The sequence below is a fragment of the Lissotriton vulgaris genome, chromosome 11 (genome assembly GCF_964263255.1).
Source record: "Lissotriton vulgaris chromosome 11, aLisVul1.2, whole genome shotgun sequence".
NCBI lineage: Eukaryota > Metazoa > Chordata > Amphibia > Caudata > Salamandridae > Lissotriton > Lissotriton vulgaris.
In genome coordinates, this window is record NC_141699.1 from 349,220,079 (window position 1) to 349,241,392 (window position 21,314).

General features: G+C 46.8%; 1 protein-coding gene across 1 annotated transcript in view; it reads left to right on the forward strand.

Annotated features, from left to right (window-relative positions):
• The window catches only part of LOC147679750 (uncharacterized), a 427,474-nt gene that overhangs the window by 220,351 nt on the left and 185,809 nt on the right, over nucleotides 1-21,314 (forward strand). Inside the window, exons 16-17 of the mRNA XM_086942472.1 lie at nucleotides 9,328-9,390; nucleotides 13,984-14,079. Coding sequence (XP_086798598.1) covers nucleotides 9,328-9,390; nucleotides 13,984-14,079 — 159 coding nt within the window. The remainder of the gene's footprint in view (nucleotides 1-9,327; nucleotides 9,391-13,983; nucleotides 14,080-21,314) is intronic.

Sequence of the window (21,314 nt, forward strand, 5' to 3'; positions counted from 1 at the left end):
CCTCCTGTTCCCTTCGTGATGCCCCAGTGGGACTTGAACCTTGTTCTCACCTATCTGATGTGTGCTCCCTTTGAGCCGCTTCATAACTGTCCTCTTCGCCTCCTTACGCTGAAGACGGCCTTCCTGGTTGCCATCACCTCTGCCAGGAGGGTGAGTGAGCTCCAGGCTCTTTCTTCTTCTCCGCCTTTCCTGTCTGTTCATCCTGATAAGGTGGTGTTGCGTACACGACCTTCCTTTCTGCCCAAGGTTGTCACGGCCTTCCACATCGGGCAGTCCATCACCTTGCCCACCTTCTTTCCGCCTCCGCATCCCTCGAAAGAGGAAGAGAGGCTCCACCGTCTGGATCCAAAACGTGCGCTCTCCTACTACCTAGACCGCACTCGCCAATTCCGGGTGGATGACCAACTCTTCGTTGGTTACGTGGGCGCGAAGAAGGGAAAGGCTGTACACAAGAGGACCATCTCCAGGTGGATCATCTTGTGCATCCGAGCATGCTACTCCATGGCGAGGAAGGAGCCCCCGGCTGGATTGCGGGCTCACTCCACTCGGGCCACGGCAACGACAACTGCCCTGGGCCGCGGTGTCCCCCTGCAGGACATCTGTCAGGCAGCCACGTGGGCCTCGCTGCACACGTTCGCAAGACACTACTGCCTGGACAGTCAAGTCCGGAGGGATGGCTTCTTTGGCCGTTCCGTCCTCCAGGACTTTCTGGTGTGATATTGGTTCGCAGACCCACCACCGGGGTTGGTATTGCTGGGGTATCTATTCTAAGGTAAGGAATCTATCACTAACGTGTCTCTTTCAGATGCACAAGTTACTACTTGTGTAACGATATATCTGTAAGAGACATTAGTTAGTGATAGATTCCTTACCGCCCTCCCATCCTCCCCGTTCTGCGAACCGATATTTAGGGTTAAGGTCATCCCCTTTCAGGGCCCTAGTTTCATGGCACCAGTGTTAGTTCTATCATGGCTCTGCGTATCTGGCGCGGAAAAGCTGTGTTATCAGAACTGACGTCAGCGCGCATGGGCGCCGTCTATATACTCCGATGACGTCATCCCGGCGCTCACGACGCCGACGACGGACGCGGAGCCGCAGACGACGCCTAACAGCGCGCAGGGGTATTGCTACGCAAAAATTTCCGGATCCAGTCTGACGCCTGGGGATATTCTAAGGTAAGGAATCTATCACTAACTAATGTCTCTTACAGATATATCGTTACACAAGTAGTAACTTGTGCTTCTTAGTCAAAGTAGGTTAGAAAAGTTCAAGCCAAGAGGGGTGGCCCAGCCTCCTCTGGGCTCTGATGTGGCAGACAGCCCTACCCTGGCTTTGCCCGGGTGCTCACCACGCTACGGGTGACTGTGATCAACCATGTAGCCCCTTACAGATTCACAGAGGTGCGATCAGGTCAGGGGCCTCCTCCTTGCCCTTCAGTACTCTGGGACAGGTAGTGCGACCAAGCATCCTGCGTTGCAGGTGACTGCAGTGCGCTTTGTAAGGTACCACAGATTCACATGGGCGCAATGAGGTCAGGGCCCTCCACTGTGCCCCTCAGCACTATGGGACAGGTAGTCCCACCTGAGCGATGAAGCCTCCCGTGCTGTGAGTGACAGCAGCGTGCTTTGTTGCGCCTCACAGATTCACACAGGTACAATAAGGCCAGGGGCCTCCTCCTTGCCCCTCGGTACTTTGGGACAGGTAGTGCGACCAAGCATCTCGCACTGCAGGTGACTGTAGCACGATTTGTAGAGGTACACAGATTCACATGGGTGCAATGAGGTCAGGGCCCCCCTCTTTCCCCCCCAGCACTCTGGGACAGGTAGTCCCACCTGAGCGATGAAGCCTCCCGTGCTGTGAGTGACAGCAGCGTGCTTTGTAGCGCCTCACAGATTCACTCAAGTGTTCCGAGTCATTTATGGACTGGACCTTGTTTTACCTAAAAAAATTAACTGTTTCCAATTTTTTGGAGGACCAATATGCCATGAGTAGGAGGGGCACACTCATTTTTCCCAAAAGCACAACACTTTGCTTTTTGTTGAATATATATATACTAGCAGCCCGTCCCGACCTTGTCCGGGAGCAATCAGGCTTCCCCGACCCCCGCCTGCCCCGACATTGGCCAGCAGCCCGGGCCCCCGTCTACCCCGTCCCCCGGCTGCCCTGACCCCCGCCTGCCCTGACATTTTCCTCCGGAGGCTTAACTCACACAATTATGCCAGAGGCCCAGTGTTGCAGTGGTGGCCAGCAGCAGCGCCTGAGGCACTGGGGAGCTTTCTGGGTAAGTGGGTTTCTGGCGCTCTGTTTGCAGGGAGCCGAGGATGAGCAGAGGTTGCAGGGATAAGAGTAGGAGTTCACAGAGTATGGAGTGGCTGGCGAGAGTCGGGAGCTTGAGCACAATTATGCCAGAGGGTCCCCCGCCTGTTCCGAACCCCGCCTGCCCCGACATTGTCCCCCAAAGCTTTTTTGTTGTAACTCCCCGTCCCCCACGTGCCCCGACCCCCGCCTGCCCTGACATTGTCCCCTGGAGCCTTACCTCAGCCGCCGCTCCTCAGTTCAGTGCTCCTCGCCGGTCCGCCGGTCCGCTGCTGCTCACCGCCTGTGTGCCACTCGTCAGTGCTCCTCCCCCGTGCCATGTCCGCCGTTCAGCCGCCGCTCCTCAGTTCAGTGCTCCTCGGCCCCCGCCGGTCTGCTGCTGCTCACCGCCTGTGTGCCGCTCGTCAGTGCTCCTCCCCGCGCCATGTCCGCCGCTCCTCCTCGCGTTCCTGGACGCCGCTCCTCCTCGCGCTCCTGGACGACGTCAGCACGCAGGTCGCGGCCGGCGCTATTTTGAGGGGACTACTTTTTTTAAATGTAAGTTTTTTAAATATAACGTATTTTTTACATTTATATAGCCTATGTCCATCTGCACACCCTGAGGATTCCAACAATGTATCGGGTGTGTGGATTGGCGCTGTGGTTCCCGAGTTTACCCGCCTCAAAGCCTCAAAGTTCTTCCTTTATAATAGTAAATATATATATATATATATATATATATATATATATATATAAACACACGTGCACATTAAATCACGTAGGCCAGACCACACCAGCGTTACTGCAAAGAAATTACTTCTTTATTTAAAAGGATTTTCAGGGCATGACGCGTTTCGAGTGCAAGACTCTTCCTCAAATGCCGGTTTCTGCTCACAGGTGGGTTCGTTAGATTTATACAACGGAACTCTGTAGACATTGAAGAAGGACTCAGTCCATTACATCCAGATTATGAAGGAAACAGTTGCTCATTTTCTTAAGTTCAATTCATTAAAGGTGTTAATTTCAGCACAATGGCAAGGTCCTTTAAACATCAATTCTTTTTTGGAATTCGTGGTCCCAAAAGAAATAAATTACGATCACATCTCTGTGCTGGGACTTCAATGCCCACAATGCAACGCAACTGCTCCATTCCTTTATTACTGGTTTTCAATGCTGATCTCGGCGAAGTCTCACCTTATGCATCAAGCGCTGGGTGCAAAGCATGCTATCAAAAGGAAAGTTCCATTTCCCAGTTCTGATGCGCAGGTAAGTAAATCACGACCACCGTGGCAGAAAAAGTCTTCAGTACGCCGTGTTTCAGTAGAATACTTCCACAAATCCTAGCTGCTGAACAGTTCGGTCACTCTGTTCCGAGGCGGGCCACCAGCAGAGGCCCTTCCATCAATCACATCGTTTCCATGCCTTTCGCAGCCGGGGGGCTCCCGATAAGCTTCTCGCTTCCTTCCAGATGTCTGACAAAGGGGATGCCTCTCCCAAGCGGACCGGGGCTGGATCTCGAAGTGTGTCAGACACTTCAGTTGTATGCAAACACACGTGCACATTAAATCACGTAGGCCAGACCACACCAGCGTTACTGCAAAGAAATTACTTCTTTATTTAAAAGGATTTTCAGGGCATGACGCGTTTCGAGTGCAAGACTCTTCCTCAAATGCCGGTTTCTGCTCACAGGTGGGTTCGTTAGATTTATACAACGGAACTCTGTAGACATTGAAGAAGGACTCAGTCCATTACATCCAGATTATGAAGGAAACAGTTGCGCATTTTCTTAAGTTCAATTCATTAAAGGTGTTAATTTCAGCACAATGGCAAGGTCTTTTAAACATCAATTCTTTTTTGGAATTCGTGGTCCCAAAAGAAATAAATTACGATCACATCTCTGTGCTGGGACTTCAATACCCACAATGCAACGCAACTGCTCCATTCCTTTATTACTGGGTTTCAATGCTGATCTCGGCGAAGTCTCACCTTATGCATCAAGCGCTGGGTGCAAAGCATGCTATCAAAAGGAAAGTTCCATTTCCCAGTTCTGATGCGCAGGTAAGTAAATCACGACCCTGACATTGTCCCCCGGAGCCTTACCTCAGCCGCCGCTCCTCAGTTCAGTGCTCCTCGCCGGTCCGCCGGTCCGCTGCTGCTCACCGCCTGTGTGCCACTCGTCAGTGCTCCTCCCCCGTGCCATGTCCGCCGTTCAGCCGCCGCTCCTCAGTTCAGTGCTCCTCGGCCCCCGCCGGTCTGCTGCTGCTCACCGCCTGTGTGCCGCTCGTCAGTGCTCCTCCCCGCGCCATGTCCGCCGCTCCTCCTCGCGTTCCTGGACGCCGCTCCTCCTCGCGCTCCTGGACGACGTCAGCACGCAGGTCGCGGCCGGCGCTATTTTGAGGGGACTACTTTTTTTAAATGTACGTTTTTTAAATATAACGTATTTTTTACATTTATATAGCCTATGTCCATCTGCACACCCTGAGGATTCCAACGATGTATCGGGTGTGTGGATTGGCGCTGTGGTTCCCGAGTTTACCTGCCTCAAAGCCTCAAAGTTCTTCCTTTATAATAGTAAGTATACATATATATATATATATATATATATATATATATATATATATATATACATATATATATATTTTTTTTTAATGTGCTCTGGAATACTGTTGTAGGGCACCTAGATAATGGGCTAAACCTTTAGGGATTAAGTCCAGTATCACAATGTCGTCTGCATAAAGTCGGCAGATTATTGGACAACCACAGATACTCAGAGGGAAACCCACGCTTTTAGATAAAAAGAAGGGGAGACCTGCTATATAGAGGGAATATAACACTATTAACACTTGTGGCACACAAAGTTATCAAGAAGGACCAGAATGGTTTTATATTAGGTAGATCATTGTCAGCAAATACAAGTTTTCTGGTCCAGGCTATTGACTATTTTTCTACTACTAATGGAAAAGTGACAATAGTGTTACTTGAAACTGAAAAGGTCTTCGACTTGTAAAGCTGTGATGCATTATTCTCCATTTTAGTTAAGTTTGATTTCCCCAAGCTATTTTTAACAATGCTCCATTATATGTGTAATGGCGCAGAAGCCAGGGTACCGATAAATGCTTAGGAGATATTCGTGGTCGCAGTAAAAAGAGATACCCGCCATGGCTGTCCGGTGTCCCCAGTTTTGTTCCCTTTTTTCATTGGGCCTTTTGCGGTTACAGTACTCAATGAGCCTCTGAATGCCCCACTTTAAAGGGGATGTTGAAAATAAAGCTCTTTGCAGACAATATTATTTTGTACCACACAGCTGATAAAACCAGTATTCAAGGTTTGCTTGATAAAAATCAGGAATTTAACACGGTGGATAACTAGAAGATCAACCACTCAAAATTGCAAGTTTTGTTGTTTAAGGCAGAAGCCAATGATCTTCCCCAATTATTGCACCAACAGTTTCCTCCTGAATGCCCACTTCGTTTCTTAGGGAGTTTTGTATGTCTTGTTTTTACAGATATGTTCCATCTTAATTATTCGGATATGTTGAGGAAAGTTAAGGACTTATGAAATACATGAACTCTGCTCCCGCTATCCACATTGGACATGTTTCTTTAATAAAAATGACAATTTTACTATTCTTTTTGTTTCTTTTTGCTAATTTTCCAATCTCAGTTAATATCTCATATTTCCATGAAGTTGACTCCCTCTTTAGAAAATGTATATGAAAGAATAAGCATCCGAGGGTTCAATTCGCAGTTTTACTACTGAAAAGGAGCAAGAGGGATCAGCTTTACCCCAACTTCAGGACTATTACATAACATCTTTTTTTAAATAGTATTGTGCAAATTAATCATCAGGGTAATTTATTTGGTAATTTTATTTTGTTGCAGATAATCAAAGAATTGGAATTATCAAACAAATAGATATAATGTGGTCCATAATATGGTGGCCTACAGCTGCAGTGGCAAAGTGGAGTATTCCTTCATGCCAAATATTTACTTTGCTGAAGTATTGCAGATACATGGGGACATAAAAACTCTTCTATAAAATTTAATAATAAAGGGCTCTTGTTGGTTGGTAATATAAAAATATTTTTTTTAACAAAGGTTGAGACCCAGGGCTGACCTAAAGCTGCAGGTCAGGCATGAGTGGTACTCAATTCCTCTTTTTTAGCTTCGTACAGATAGCTTGTCTTTTGAAAGATAAGTGTGCAATGATGAATGAGGGCTCTCATATAGTGATGAAGTCATTAGTTAGGAGCAGAATGCTGAGTGTAAGGAATCGGTACTGAGTTTTACGACAGAATTCGAATTCATCAATGATTCCTAACATTTTAGATACAATTTATAAGAGCAAAGGTTGTCGAATATTGCCAGGTGATTGGCAGAGTATTGAAGATATGGAGTATAGAGCTCTTCGAGTAGCAAATTCTAAGACAACAACTTTTCTTTCTAGATGATTAGCATATTATGCTCTTAGTGCTCTTCATGGTGTATATCCAGCAACATCAGTTCAATGCTTTAGGTGTTTAACCAAAGCCCCAGGGGACTGATTTCATACATTCTTTACTTGTCCAGTACTTCATGATTTTTAGTATCATATTTTTCAAGGCTAAAGCAAAATGTTTGGTTTGGTTACCCAACCTGAGGCATTATTAGCTCTGTTCAGATTTTCGCTAAATGTCAATGCACTCACTGAGTGTGGCCAATATTTCATTAGCATAGCCATGTCAGTTGCATATTCTTTGATATTACAATGTTGGAAGCCAAAGGAACTTCCTACTATGGATCACTACCTTATCAATGTCTAGAATTAGATTGTTTGAATATTTATGTGTGCTTTGCGAAATAAGAGTTTATCAAAGTTTCATGCAATTTGAAAGGTTTTTGAGTTTGATGCACACAGTGCACTTTAGTAGTCTTGTAGGTAATATCATTTTAAAACCCAATTGATAAAATATTATTTTCTCCCATGTCCTCTCGCTACTAATCTATCTTTAATAGAAGCGATTTTGTTAAGGTAGTCTAGGATTTAATCTAATGATCTTCTCGAGAGGGTTTAGCATGGCAGAAGGAACTAAAGGTATTTTTTGCCCATGTTATGAGCACAATACACTTTACTGCTTATATTTGTAGAAGACATCTTTTTGTGATTTGTTGTTTCAATGTTAAATGTTTACATCAAAGGCACTTTCTATTTATCTAGTATTTTATCTGCTCTATAGTAGGATGATTATTGAATTTTGAACATAATTCATGTGATTTGCACTGTTGCACTTTGCCACTTTAATCAGGTTTGAGTTGGTTGATTTAGGATGCTACTGATTGGAAAATATCAACTTATTCTGGTTTAGGCAATTTTCTTCCTGTTCCCTGATTTGGTGTATTTGTCTTACGGTTACTGGTCCATTCTGCTCAGAATAAAATAAACATTTTAGAAAAGAACCTTCTATTAACACACGGACGGCTTTGTGAAGGGCCAGAGAGCTAGGTCAGAGGACTTCTTTCTCACACACATTAATCCTTCAAGGGTACGTGCTTTGGGTCCTGGTTCTCCTACATATCTTCCCTGTTATTGTACTATTTCTAGGGCGCAATTGCTCTGAACCATGAATTCACATGCATGTACATTTTCTGTTCTCTGGACTTATTACAACTCAAATGATTTTATATTCTCCTTCAGCTCCTATCCTGACTACAACTTTGTGCACCCTTTTTGACAATACATTAAGCACAAAACCGTATAAGCCGTTCAAAGTAAGCATAAGAAAAAACATAGTAAGCACAGTTCGACTTTACATAACATTTTGTCTCGTTTTGCGCTCATACTTTTAGCCAATTCACCAAGTCTAGTGTTTGGTTGTTCTCCATCCCAGTATACCTGGAAAAACCTTTCCCATACATCTGGATACCCCTGGGGTTGTCATGAAGAGCTGTTCTAGCACTCCCCTGTCTTCTGTCTGTTGAGGTCATTCCCGATACCACATACACCATCAGTTAAAAATAAAACCCAACACATTGGGAAGCCCTCCAGTCTAATGTGTGTTTAATGCAAAACAGCTAGCAGCACAAAAGATATTAAAAAACAATTGTCATTGAACTGACCAGAGCTCTTGCTAGAAAGGGGTCATTTGGAGTCTAATGCTAAAGTACTTGAAATATAGGGCAGTTAATATGTTTTGTTTCAATATAAGTCCAGGGAACGTAATCACATGACAGAAATCTGTTCATTATTCTCCTAAAGTCCCTCTTCCCGTTACCTAATACTGAAAACGAGGTTATGTGTGAATATGTACCCAGAATAAAATGGCTTCTGGGCCTACTAGAGTTGTGAAAAGTATCAAGCGAAATCGCTGCTAAGGACCACTCAGAGCCATTCAAAGGGACTTTCCATGTTGATTATGAAATATATCAGTACACCCATAGATATACAGATATATAAAACATTACGTTGAAATACATAGGAACATGGTTGTATTTTCACACCTGCGAAGGAAATGGCTAGGAAGACAGCACAAATACAAAACTTAATAGGAAGTTAATAAGAAAGTGCATGCAAGAAGTACAATAGGCAAACAACCCTAAATAGTATTTTGTATGTTTTGTGGAAAATGATTTGTCTATAAGAGAAAACAGTATGGAAAGGGGCAGTACATTTCACAGAGACTTGCAAGACCCCTAGCAGCTCTTATGGAAGAAGAGTTCTGAGTGAGTCTCTGTGCAAGGGCCCTCAGGCTAGGCTAGCACTCTGTAGTAACAATAATCAAGATTTCAACCTAGACACGAGAAAAGACCGGATTGTTGTGTGGAACCGAGGACTGGAGTGTTTTGTGGAGTAAAGTAGCAATGTGGTTGAAGAGTGTTTTGACATAAACTGGTGTAAAGGCAGGACCCCAGAGGGCCGTGGTAATCGCCATGGCAGAATCCTGGCACTTGGGGATAAGTGGCTTGTAATGTTTTGCATAAAATGTATGGCTTTCATAAATGCTGGGAACCATTGAATACAATTGTACTAACTCAAATTTATGTATTCTCAATGTAGGAGCTCCAGCTGGCAGAACTACGGAAAGAACTGCAGTGCTTAAAACAACAAGAGCTTCAACAGGTAACGGCCATTCTGTTCCTAAACTATACAGATTACAATCTGCACCTCTTGACTAATGCTCTGCACATATATGTTTAGTATCTTGTATGTCTGCATTGTACTACATGTATGTGATGTTGAAGATTACTTCATTAATGAGTCACAACATGATAGGATTTTGTTTTGTATTGTAAGCACCAGAACATTAGCTCCCTTTAACTTTCCTACCACCCATGTAGCAGATTGACGCCCTGTAACATTTGGTACCTAATTGCTTTTGTGGGAAAATTGAAAGGATTTATCAATTTAAGTGCAAGTGCCTTGAATGAGCAGTCTGAAGGGAGGCTGTAGAGTTTGTGGGCGCATCATATTATTCTGTGCATTTGATGGGAGTAGGATAGTATGAGGGTAATAGTAAACATTACTGGAAAAGGGAAGTTTGACATTAATGTAACCAACCGCTCGTGGTTGCAAGAGTGAAGAGTTTGTGGTATGAAGAGGACAGATGGAGAAGGAAGACCATGATAATTGACCCAGGAAGATGTGGTTCATCAGTCTCTGCATTTTAGCAAGGTAGTCTGTCATACTTGCGATTTTGGCATCACTCTTATCACAGGAAGGCAGTAAGGTGTTCTATTCGAATCCAAACAGCTTACTGATGCAATGTGGCACCTGACCATCTAAAATGTGTTGCTCAGGACGTCTCTGAGGTGCTCTCTTTGTTGTGAGATGGCAGTTTGCAGTGGATGCGGCTCTAAAGATTGTGCAACCTTAGGCATCTGACTTCATGTATAGCGTCCTTGGCTGCAGTGCAGGGTTTTTCTTTGTAACTTGCTAGAAACGATTTGCGAGTTTCAGCTGCAAACACTTATCTCATGGCACTTTCCATTTTCTGAGGAGGGTGAAAGACTCCACTTTGTTAGCTTCTACTGGTATCTCTAATTTTGAAGCTTGTGAGCTAGGTCACTCCTGCGCCTTAAGCTCTCCTCTAGTAGATTTTTATTGTAAGTCACACACATTGCACTGTCCTGCCTACACAGGGGATCCCAGAGCACCTTTTACATAGTATATATAACATTTTCAATTCTAACATGTTGCCACGTTCCGGAGCCCTAATGCAGATAAACGGGCTAGGGTCCAGAATGCCTTGTGTAGTAGCCAGTATTGGTTTGGGAGAGAACCGGGGAGATCTTGTTACGTTAGACGGATCTCCATATTGAGGGCCATCCCTACTCCTTTGCTGATTCTAGGGGCAGTTGTCCCCAATAGGCTATGACCTTGTCATTAAGTTTGGAAGAATTTTGGGCGGAGAAGTTTATATATCTGCGATACCTGTTGGCCCAGTTTGTTAATATTCGTCACAAATAAGGAAATTGATGGTTGGGCGGTAGATAATTTTGATTTTGTAAGTGCCTCTCTAATTTTTAAGAAGTTGTAGAATTCAATGTCCTCTAGGTTATACCTCGCTTGGAGGTCCGAAAATATAATTGGGTATGTGGTGTTTCCTAGTTTGATAAGGGAAGAGGATTCCTTTCTGGATCCATGAGTCCAGGGTTAGGGTTTCACCTTTGTATTTTATCTTGCTATTGGCCCAGAGGGATTCTAAAATAGACCCTTTAATACTATTCTCCAGCTTTTTACAACCTTAAGCAGTGCAATCTTTGTGTTTTAAAAAATGGACTTGTAGGCATGTGGATATAGTCTATTTGTTGTTAGCAGTGCTAGGGGGCTTAGGTTATTAAGGATGGCCCTCTCTACCTCTAGCCATGCCGGGGTGTAGCCGGTAGGTGGTGTGATCCAGTATGAGTCTTGTTTCGCCAGGAAAGCCAGCTGGTATAGCCTGAAATCCGCTAAGTTCACCCCTCCTAGTGTTTTATCTAGTCTTAATTTCTTGTTATTGATCCTTGCTTTTTTCCGCGCCAAAGGAATGTAGAGATGAGGAAATCTAGTTTGTGGTGGAAGTCGTCGTTAAGAAGGAGTGGGAGCATACTGATGAGGTAGTTAACCATCGGGGTGATCATCATTTTGCCTCACCACGTAATGAATTTTGGTGACCAAGATTCCAAAAGCCTCTTTATTTTCCCTAATAATGTTTTCTCGTTCTGGTGTAGGGTATCTTTATGTTGGTATCGATGCTTGGGTATTTTATGTAGCCTGTTTGCCATGCTAGTCCAGATTCTCCTAGGATCTCCCTCGTACAGTGGATGTTTAATGTTTTGAGTTCTGATTTGTCTCTGGGCTTAGCCCACCTTATCTTTCAGTGCATATTACTCAAATTGTTTTGGGGCAAAATCTTTGCCTTCATAAGTGGGGTGTTTAAATGTAATATGGACAGGGGTTCCTTCAATTTGCCCACAGCCTGTATAAGCACAAACTGGAGAAATTAATATGATAGAGACCTATTTGACCTGTTAATAACCTCAGCAATGAAAATGGTTCTTGCTAACTGGAAAGATACAAGTAAGATGTCGTACAGAAGCTAGATAAACTGGATCATCCACGTCAGAGGGGCTGACAACATAGCACTACAAAGCGCCCCATGGAAACCGACATCCAGGAAACTATGGAACTCTCTAGACACGTTTCTAGACTCTTATGAACCTCCATGAATAAAGAGCTCAGCAGGGACTCATACCCGGGGACATTATTGTCGCTCCATCTGTATAAATTGTATTCAAGTGATATGGTTCATGGGTACAATCACTGGACTGTCATGTAAAGTTACCAATATCGTCCACCCTTCTGCAAACATGTGAATAGATATGCAAATGCAATGGTACAGCTCGCCTAGCCGTGGCTCCTCCCTTTCTTCTCCTTTTCTTTCCTTTCTCCTTTCCTTTCGTTTGCCTTTCCTTTTTTCTATTTCTTTAGGCTACCAATGGTCGCCGGGGTAGGCTTGCGTTATCCATTAAGGCGCATTACCCTCACGTTATACAAGCACATGTAAAATTTTGCCTTGTAAAAGTTTGCCTTGGATACCCTTGCGTACACTGCTATATGCTTTCTGTATACCTTGTGAAAAACAATAAAGTATTTGGAAAAAAAAAATTTATTTTGAAAACAAGGCAATCCGTTTAAGAAAAAGAAATGACTGTATTGGCCAATGTTTTAAATTAAATTTAAATAGAAACAAAATCATCCAGTGACTAGAAACTGTTTCACAAACCTTTTCTAAAGGAAGGAAAAGAGAAAAGGAACAATGTTGCCTGATATGGTGAAGCTTGAAAGATGGGGAAAGCAATGCTGCTATCTTAAGGAGAAGCCTACCACAAATATCTCATCATTCCCTATAGGTGGCCGTTATGTCAGTTATTTCTTTATGGACAGAAGGATCACACTAGAACTATGGATAATTCCCTTTCTCCTATCCCCTGGAAGGGTGGTGGAGAGGTGGCGGTTATTTATGACTATAATTAAGTTTCCCCTGGAGGAGGACTTGGTTTGCAGGTAAGTAACTATTCCTTCTCCTCCAACGGATCTTCATTATTAGTCATAAGCACAGAATAGAATAGCAAGCCCATCCTTAACATAGGCAGAGAAAATAGGCAAAAGAAAAGCATTCACTACAGTATTAACCGACAAATAATCTATAGAGAAGCTTGACCATCTTCAGTGACTGCTCTGGGATCCATGTCAAGGCTATAATGCCATGTGAAAGTATTTACAGATCTCCATGTGAATGCCTTACGTATATCTGTAATTAAAGTGCTCCTAGTAGTGCCACTTTAGCAGCTCTACACGTTGAGTAGGTTCTGAGCCTACCAGACAATGATTTGTTTGTGTTACTGTAACATAGTAGGATACAGAAACAAACCTCCTTGAAATGGATTTTGTGAAGTGTCCATGAAATGTAAGGCAGTGTGAGGACAAGTAAAGAAGAGATGCAGGTGATTTTAGGAAGATAGGGGGCAAATGGTAGAAGAAAAAGGATGGTTACCAGAGAACAATAGCATTTGGGATTGAGTGAAAGCTTTAGGACGTGATTAAGGTCACTTATGCTAAGAATACGCTGATTGAGTGAAGATTTTAGGGGCATGAGGATTACGAGAATAGTAATTGTGATTAGGAAAAGAATGAGGTTAACTAATAGGTCAAAAGGGAAATTAAGTGGAGAATGGGAGTGAGTAGGTGGAGAACTGGGGTAATTTAGGCAAATAACCGCTTTGACAATATGGTCAATTAGTGTAAGAATAAGTGTAATTTGGTATGACAGTGGCAAGCAGAAGCATGCTAGTGATAGGGAGAGCAATGTCATTAGCCTGGAATAAATGTGAGCAGTGAAGGCATATGGGGGAGAATAATTGACTAATGTATGAATGAGTGTACTTTTGAGGGAGAGAACAAAGTCACAAAAGGGGAGAATGAGACAGAGTAGGTGACAAATTAAGGAAATTTGGGGAAATTCAAGGATAATAATTCTTATTATGGAAAGAATCATAGCTAAAATAAGGATGATTGAGGGAGACTGAGTAATTTGTTGTCGAAAATCCGAGAAACATGATGTCAAGATGAATAATCACAGGGCATTTCCAATGAGGTGAGTTTAGTGGTAATTGTGAGACCAAAACGAGTATTGAGATTGCATTGTGTTCGTGTTAACTTGTTTTTCTTCAGTTTGCAGAGAGCATGGAGCAGATAAAGACCCACGCCCTGAATGACCAAGCTGTCTCCTTCAAGAAGGAAACTGAGACTCTCATGAAGGTTTTGGAGGTACATTTAATTTATTAGCGAAAGTGATCACTTTTTACTAGATTTTTATATTTATATTAACCAAAGATTTTTCAAACTTGTTTTCTTGAGGGAGATTGTGCTAGAGCTGGGGACTGTTTGGATTCTTCATATGGCTTCTAGTGGATTTTATTACAGAGTCCTCACCTCATAAATTGACCTGACCTCTGGTCACTCCCCACGCCGCACGGCTCGCCCTAGTTGCCCGTGACTGCCCGTGTCTGCCCCTGCTGCTGCTGCCAAGGGTTTGCCGCTGGTGTGCCCTGGTACCTGTCTCTGTTGTTTGTTTCTTTTTTATATCTAATTGTTGCCCTGTTTTAATTGTTGGTTGCCCCCCTGTTTGGTGCCCGTTTTGCACCCTCGCCCTCTGTGCCCCCCCCCACTTCCCGCCGCTGCTTCCCTGCGGCCGCCTCCTTTTTGCCTTCTGTGCCCGGTGCCAGTCGCCCATTGGCCACCCCGCTCCCGCCTCCCAGCTGCTTCTCCCTCCCCCTACGCCTCTTATGGAGGGCGCCGCGCGGAAGCGCGCCAAAGGCAAGCCCAGTGCCAGAACCCCTGGACCCCGCACTTTCCGCAACACCAGACTACACTATGACTCCAGCACTCTCCACGCACTCACCACCGAACAAGACCACCCCTGCTACCGGGCCGCCCCGAAGCACACCCAAGGGCCCTTCGCCTGCCAGAACTGCAGATACACCAGCATCCAGACCTACAAACCACCAGTCAGCGAACCCAACCACCTACGCTGCATCCTCCTCAACACCTGCCCCACCCGCCATCGAACTCTGGGACCTCCTGGACTCCACCGCCCGACGTCGCCTTCTTGACAGAGACCTGGCGGAACGCCACCTCAGCCCCAGACATTGCCATAGCCATCCCACAGGGCTACAAGATCTCCCGCAGAGACCGCACCAAAGGAGCGGGACACCCTCAGAGTCTCAACCAACACCTACGACACCCTCACTGCCGCCGAGCACATGCACTTCCAGATCCACACCGACCCCAACACCACCCTCAGAGGAACCCTCGTCTACAGACCACCCGGACCACGACCACAGTTCTGCGACACCATCGCCGACCTCGTCAGCACCCACGCCCTCGCCTCCACAGACTACATCCTCCTCGGGGACCCGAACTTCCACCTCGAGAACAACAACAACGCCAACTCCACCGCCCTGATCGACAACCTTGCCAACTTCGGACTCAAACAACTCGTAACGTCACCCACCCACGCCGCTGGACACACACTGGATCCCATTTTCTCCACAAGCCCCCACGTCTCCTTCAACCACACCACCGAACCCCACTGGAGCGACCACAGATGCGTCTACTTCACCTTCAGGAAACCCATCACACACCACCGCACCCAACAGCTACCGGGCCGCTTCTGGGGCAAGGTCACCAAGGACCAACTGACTACCACCCTCGCCCTGAGACCGCCCGCCGACCCCACTGACCCGGACACCGCCACGACCAATCCCAAACAATGGATCAACGACTGCGCCAACACCCTCGCCCTTCTCAAGATCTCCACAACTAACCACACCAACATGAAAGCCGCGTGGTTCACCGAAGACCTCCGGACCATGAAGCGCACTTGTCGGAAGCTGGAGAAGAAATGGCTCCGCGACTGAACGCCAGACAGCCACCCAGCCCACAAAAACGCCACCCGCAAACACCACCAACTCATCAGGACCGCCAAAAGGATCGCCTTCAAGGACCGACTAGACAACAACGCACACAACACCAAAGAACTCTTCAGCCTTGTGAAAGAACTCTCCAATCCCAGCTCCAACACCAACGACATCCCACCATCACAAGACCTGTGCGACTCCCTTGCCACTTTCTTCCACCGCAAGATCATCGACATCCACGACAGCTTCAACTCCAACACCCCCTCACCCACCACCAATTCCACCACCGCCTGCGAATACCACGCACACATGCCGCCTGACCGCCTGGTCTCACGTCAATGACGAAGACACCATCAAAACCATGAACTCCATCCACTCCGGATCCCCACCCGACCCCTGCCCTCACCACGTCTTCAACAACCATCGCACCCCACCTCCGGAAAACTATCAACAGCTCCTTCGAGCTAGCAACCTTCCCGGAAAGCTGGAAGCACGCCGAGATCAACGCCCTCCTAAAGAACCCCCCAACCGGACCCCAAGGACCTCAAGAACTTCCGGCCCATCTCCCTGCTCCCATTCCCGGCAAAAGTGACAGAGAAGATTGTCAACAAACAGCTAACCTGTTACCTCGAAGACAACAACCTCCTGGATCTATCCCAATCAGGCTTCCGCAGCAACCACAGCACCGAGACCGCCCTCATCGCTGCCACCGACGACATCAGGATCCTGATGGACAAAGGAGACACAGCTGCCCTCATCCTCCTGGACCTATCAGCTGCCTTCGACACGGTCTGCCACCGCACTCTATCAGCACGCCTCCATGACGCCGGAATTCAAGAGAAGGCCCTGGCCTGGACCACATCCTTCCTCTCCGGCAGAACCCAGAGCGTCCTCCTCCCTCCCTACCTCTCAAAAACCACCGAGATCATCTGCGGCATCCCACATGGATCCTCCCTCAGCCCGACGCTGTTCAATATCTACATGGCTCCACTCGCCCACGTCGCACGACAACATAGCCTCAACATCATCTCCTATGCCGACGATACCCAGCTGATCATATCCCTCACCGAAGACCCCCACACCACCAAAGCCAACCTCCACAGAGGAATGAAGGCTGTCGCCGACTGGATGAAGGACAGCAGACTGAAGCTGAATTCAGACAAAACGGAGGTCCTCATCCTCGGACCCACCCCATCAGCCTGGGACGACTCCTGGTAGCCGACGTCGCTAGGCATACCACCGGAACCCACGACCACGCACGCAACCTGGGCTTCATCCTCGACTCCTCCCTCTCCATGACCAAGCAAGTCAACGCCGTCTCTGCATCCTGCTTCAACACCCTCCGAATGCTCCACAGGATCTTCAAGTGGATCCCTCCCGACACAAGAAAAACAGTCATCCAGGCCCTCATCACCAACAGACTTGACTACGGAAACGCCCTCTACTCAGGAACAACATCCAAGCTCCTGAGACGACAACAACGAATCCAGAACGCCTCTGCACGACTGATCCTCGATGTCCTCTGACGCAGCCACATCACACCCCACCTGAGAGGCCTGCACTGGCTCCCAATCAACAAGAGGATCACCTTCAAGCTCCTCATCACGCACACAGGGCGCTACACAACACCGGACCATCATACCTCAACAACCGACTCAGCTTCCACACCCCACCCGCAACCTCCGCTCCGCCACCCTCGCCCTCGCCACAGTCCCCCGTATCCGAAAAACAACCGGCGGCGGCAGATCCTTCTCCTACCTCGCCGCCAAGACCTGGAACAATCTCCCTACCAGCCTACGACAGACCCAGGACCTGCTGGCCTTCAGAAGACTTCTCAAGACCTGGCTCTTCGATCAGTAGCAGCCCCCCCCCCCCCCCCCAGCGCCTTGAGACCCTCACGGGTATGTAGTGCGCTTTATAAATGCTTGATTGATTGATAAATTAACCTTCCAGGCTTTAGATCCGTCCCAGAAACTTTTCCCAGCAATATCTCCTCAGTGCTGCTTGGTGATGCGATACAGCTTCAAGATTGACTCCGCCTCTAGACCTGATGCCACTAGACAATATTAGGCATCAACTGACTTGCCATGATTGTTGCTGTTTTCCATCCCTCACCAACGTGGTTGGGAGCCCTCGATGTCTCACTGACACAATTTCACAGCATTTCCACAGTGACTAGGTCAAATATCTTTTCTAAATGTTTCAGAGTATAAATCTTGTTGCAAGTGCTGCCAGATGATTTCATTACTGGGTCCACACAACGTGAAACACTAAGCTGCAGCCTGTAAATTTTGTGTTTCCATGAACTCAATGGCTATCAGGAAGCGGGAGGATAATTTATTTTTGGCCAAGGCATGCAGGGAGATGCTGAAGCACTCTACCTTACTCCTAGGTAAGTCACCTGCCAGGGAGACACATAGGGACTCCCCCACACCCTCAAGTAGGTTACCTCTCAGGGAGCAATCTCCAGAGATTCTCCCACAAAGGCACCTTTGGAAAGAGAAGTCCTTGGAGGAGAGTAGGATCTGCTTCATATAGTTACCCCCACTTTTTTGCTGATGTTTCACTGTTTTCGATTTAGACTGGCTGGGATCCTGCTATCCAGGTCTCCAGTCTAGCTACTTTCTCCTCTAAATTGATTGCATGTACTTTAGGTACACTCCAGATTGTATTCTGGGGTACCCTTATAAGTCCCTAGGGCATAGGTACCCCAGAGGCCGCCCAGGGGCTGCAGCATGTATTGTGCCACCCCTGAGCGACCACTCAAACTGACACCACGGGTCTGCTACTGCAGTCTGTGTAAGGTGCTGCATGCACCCCTTACTTAGATATAGGTTCACTATATCTACCTTTTATCACAGCACATATAAACAGTCACCCCTATGACAGGCCTCATCAATCCTGAAGGCATGGTGCTGGGATTTATGTGAGAGGGTGCCCATGCATGAGCAGAGCCCCTCTGCAGCCTTCGGAACCTATTTTCCGGCGTTGTTTGTAATGCAGCCAACCATATACTTTTAAGTGCATTATAACCTCCTGGTAAATGCTAACTTTAAAACGGCTGCTTAGAAGCATGTTGTGTTTGGTGTCAAACATCTTGGAATCATGGGGGAGGTATGATTCCACTCTCCTAAAGGGACATATGCGTCACACCGGTACACCCTGTACCAACTTTCCCAACCTGGGCATCACAAAATGGATGCTGCAAGCTACCGACACGAGTCTGCCCGCTTGCTGCTGAGCCAAGCTCGAGCAAGGGAAGGCTTGACAATAGGCTTCCTGTCCCAGGGAGGTGTAACCACCTCCCACACAGGCATTAGTGTATTGGGGCTGGGTGGGTGCACTCTGAGAGTGCTTTGATGTCTGCACTGGGGGCACATTTGGTGTCCCTTTGCATAGTCCAGCTCAAACTGGTTACAGGAGCCATTTGCTCCTGCTCTGCTGCGAAACTGGACAAAGGACATGGGCGTAGCCACCCCTCTGTCCTGACCCTCCCATAGGTGGGTCCCCAGAGTTTGTCCCACCCCTTCCTTGGGTGTAAAGTTGGAACCCCTGACTACAGGACTTTAGATTTTACCTGGACTAAACTCTGCTACAGAAACCAAGTACTTTGACGATCTGCACGACGCTGGACGACTGAAGAATCTCACTTGGAGTAAAGGAGTTACTCCCCTGCTGAGCAGGCACCTAAACGCATCTGACCGGTTTGCATCTCCGAAGCTCCAGAGGACTCCAAAGATTTCTGCAACCCAGGAAGTGGGTTCCCGCAGTCTCTGAGGTTGATCCGCGCTCTCAGCTAATCTGAGGCCCGTATCCCTCGTGGGGGACCGTGCAACTCGAACCCATGTGCACCGTGCTCTTTTGCAGCAGCATATGCTTTTCACCGACCCCTGAGGCTGTGCTTTGAGCTACTTGTAGTCCTGACCCCGAGCAGTGTTTCCACTGAAAATTTCCGGCCTACACTCCACGAGTGTTCCGTGGGCTGTTATTTCGTGATTCATTTCGAGGTCCCTTCGCAATCCCTGGTCCGTTGGCCTGTGGGTCACTGTGAAGGTAACTTTGACTTTCCATGGGCTTGCCTGGTTGCTCCAGATGTGCCCTGACTCCATTGCTTGGAGAGTCCCCAGAACCATGCTGCTCCTCACTGAAGCAGATTTCCTCTGACCGCGTAGGTTGCCGTTGCCAAGGCTTGTTGGGGTTCCATCCGGACACTGACCCCCCCAGCACTCAACATCCTTTGTGGGACAGCTCACCTTCAGACTTTGGTCATCCACGACATCTCCTGGTCCCTGTGGCTGCAGAGGCAAGCATCGCGTCAACTCACCTGAAGCACCCGACATCGGTGGGCATTCATCTACAGAGCCCCTGGTCACTCTGAAGTGACCCAGACTCTGTCCCCTCTGCTTTCAGGTTCTTCTCACCTCGAATCCAGGTTTGGATTCCACCGAACACTTTTCCTCTTCACGGCAGCAGCACTTTTCTGCATCACGCCATTGAAAACGACGAAGATTCCTGACATCACTTGACACCTATGCACCCAGCTACCCTGGGTTAGGTAACACGAGTACTCCGGTGCTCACAAAGGTGCTGGCCTTAGAACCTTCTAAGTTTGAAAGGGTTTGCTCAAAGTCCTCTCCGAAGTGTTCCTTAATCTCTAAAATTTCAACCACGACTTTCCCATAGAGTTGTACAGTGCTTGCGTCTGTGTTCTCACACTGCACCTGTCCTCCATGGGTTCCCTGTGTCACTACCTTGGGTGGTTCCTTGGGGTCCCAGCGATTCTACATGCCCTACGCACTGTCATGCACATGCATCAAGCTAGGCGTTTGCGAATCCTTAATTGCGATTATTAAGGAATCGCAATTAAGCACTCACAAAAGCCTATGCATGTAGGAATCGCTATAATAATAGCGATTCCTACACATTGCTTATTTGCGAGTCGCATATTGTGATTCACAAATAAGGAATGGCTTCCCATTCATTCCTATGGGTCTACAGGCTCTTGTGCTCTGCGTACTGTCTAACTACAGATCACAGTTCTTTGGTCTATAGTGAAATGCACACTAATTCAAGGGTTTCTCATTACAATTGGTTTGGTATATCAACTGGTGGCACGAGATCTGTGCAGATAAGCAATAGATATAAACACAGTGCATGTTTATGGTGTTTGGGGTGTATCATTTTGGCTGATTTGTAAAGAGATGTTTTGAGAATATGCAGTCGGTCATTCCTCCTCCATTTTTGGAAGCACCAGGGGAACCACCCATATCTTGGAAGAATTGATTTGGTGCATTCCAGACTTATTTGGGGGCTATTGGTACTACAATATTTAGACTGGAGATGAAAGTTTCTACTCCTTGAATTCTTTCTGTTTTGGAGGTAAATTTGTATTTGAGCATGTTAGACCTGACATCATTGGCTTGAGTCTCTCCTCCATTTTTTCTGTTTGCCTCCTCTGTTTTACGATGTTTTTGCTGGATAATGCTTTGGGCACTGTGCCACTGCTGATCAGTGCCACGGTGCAAGTGCTCCCTATGTTAAATTGCTGTATCGATTGAATTCCATGTTTGGCTTATTTGGTTA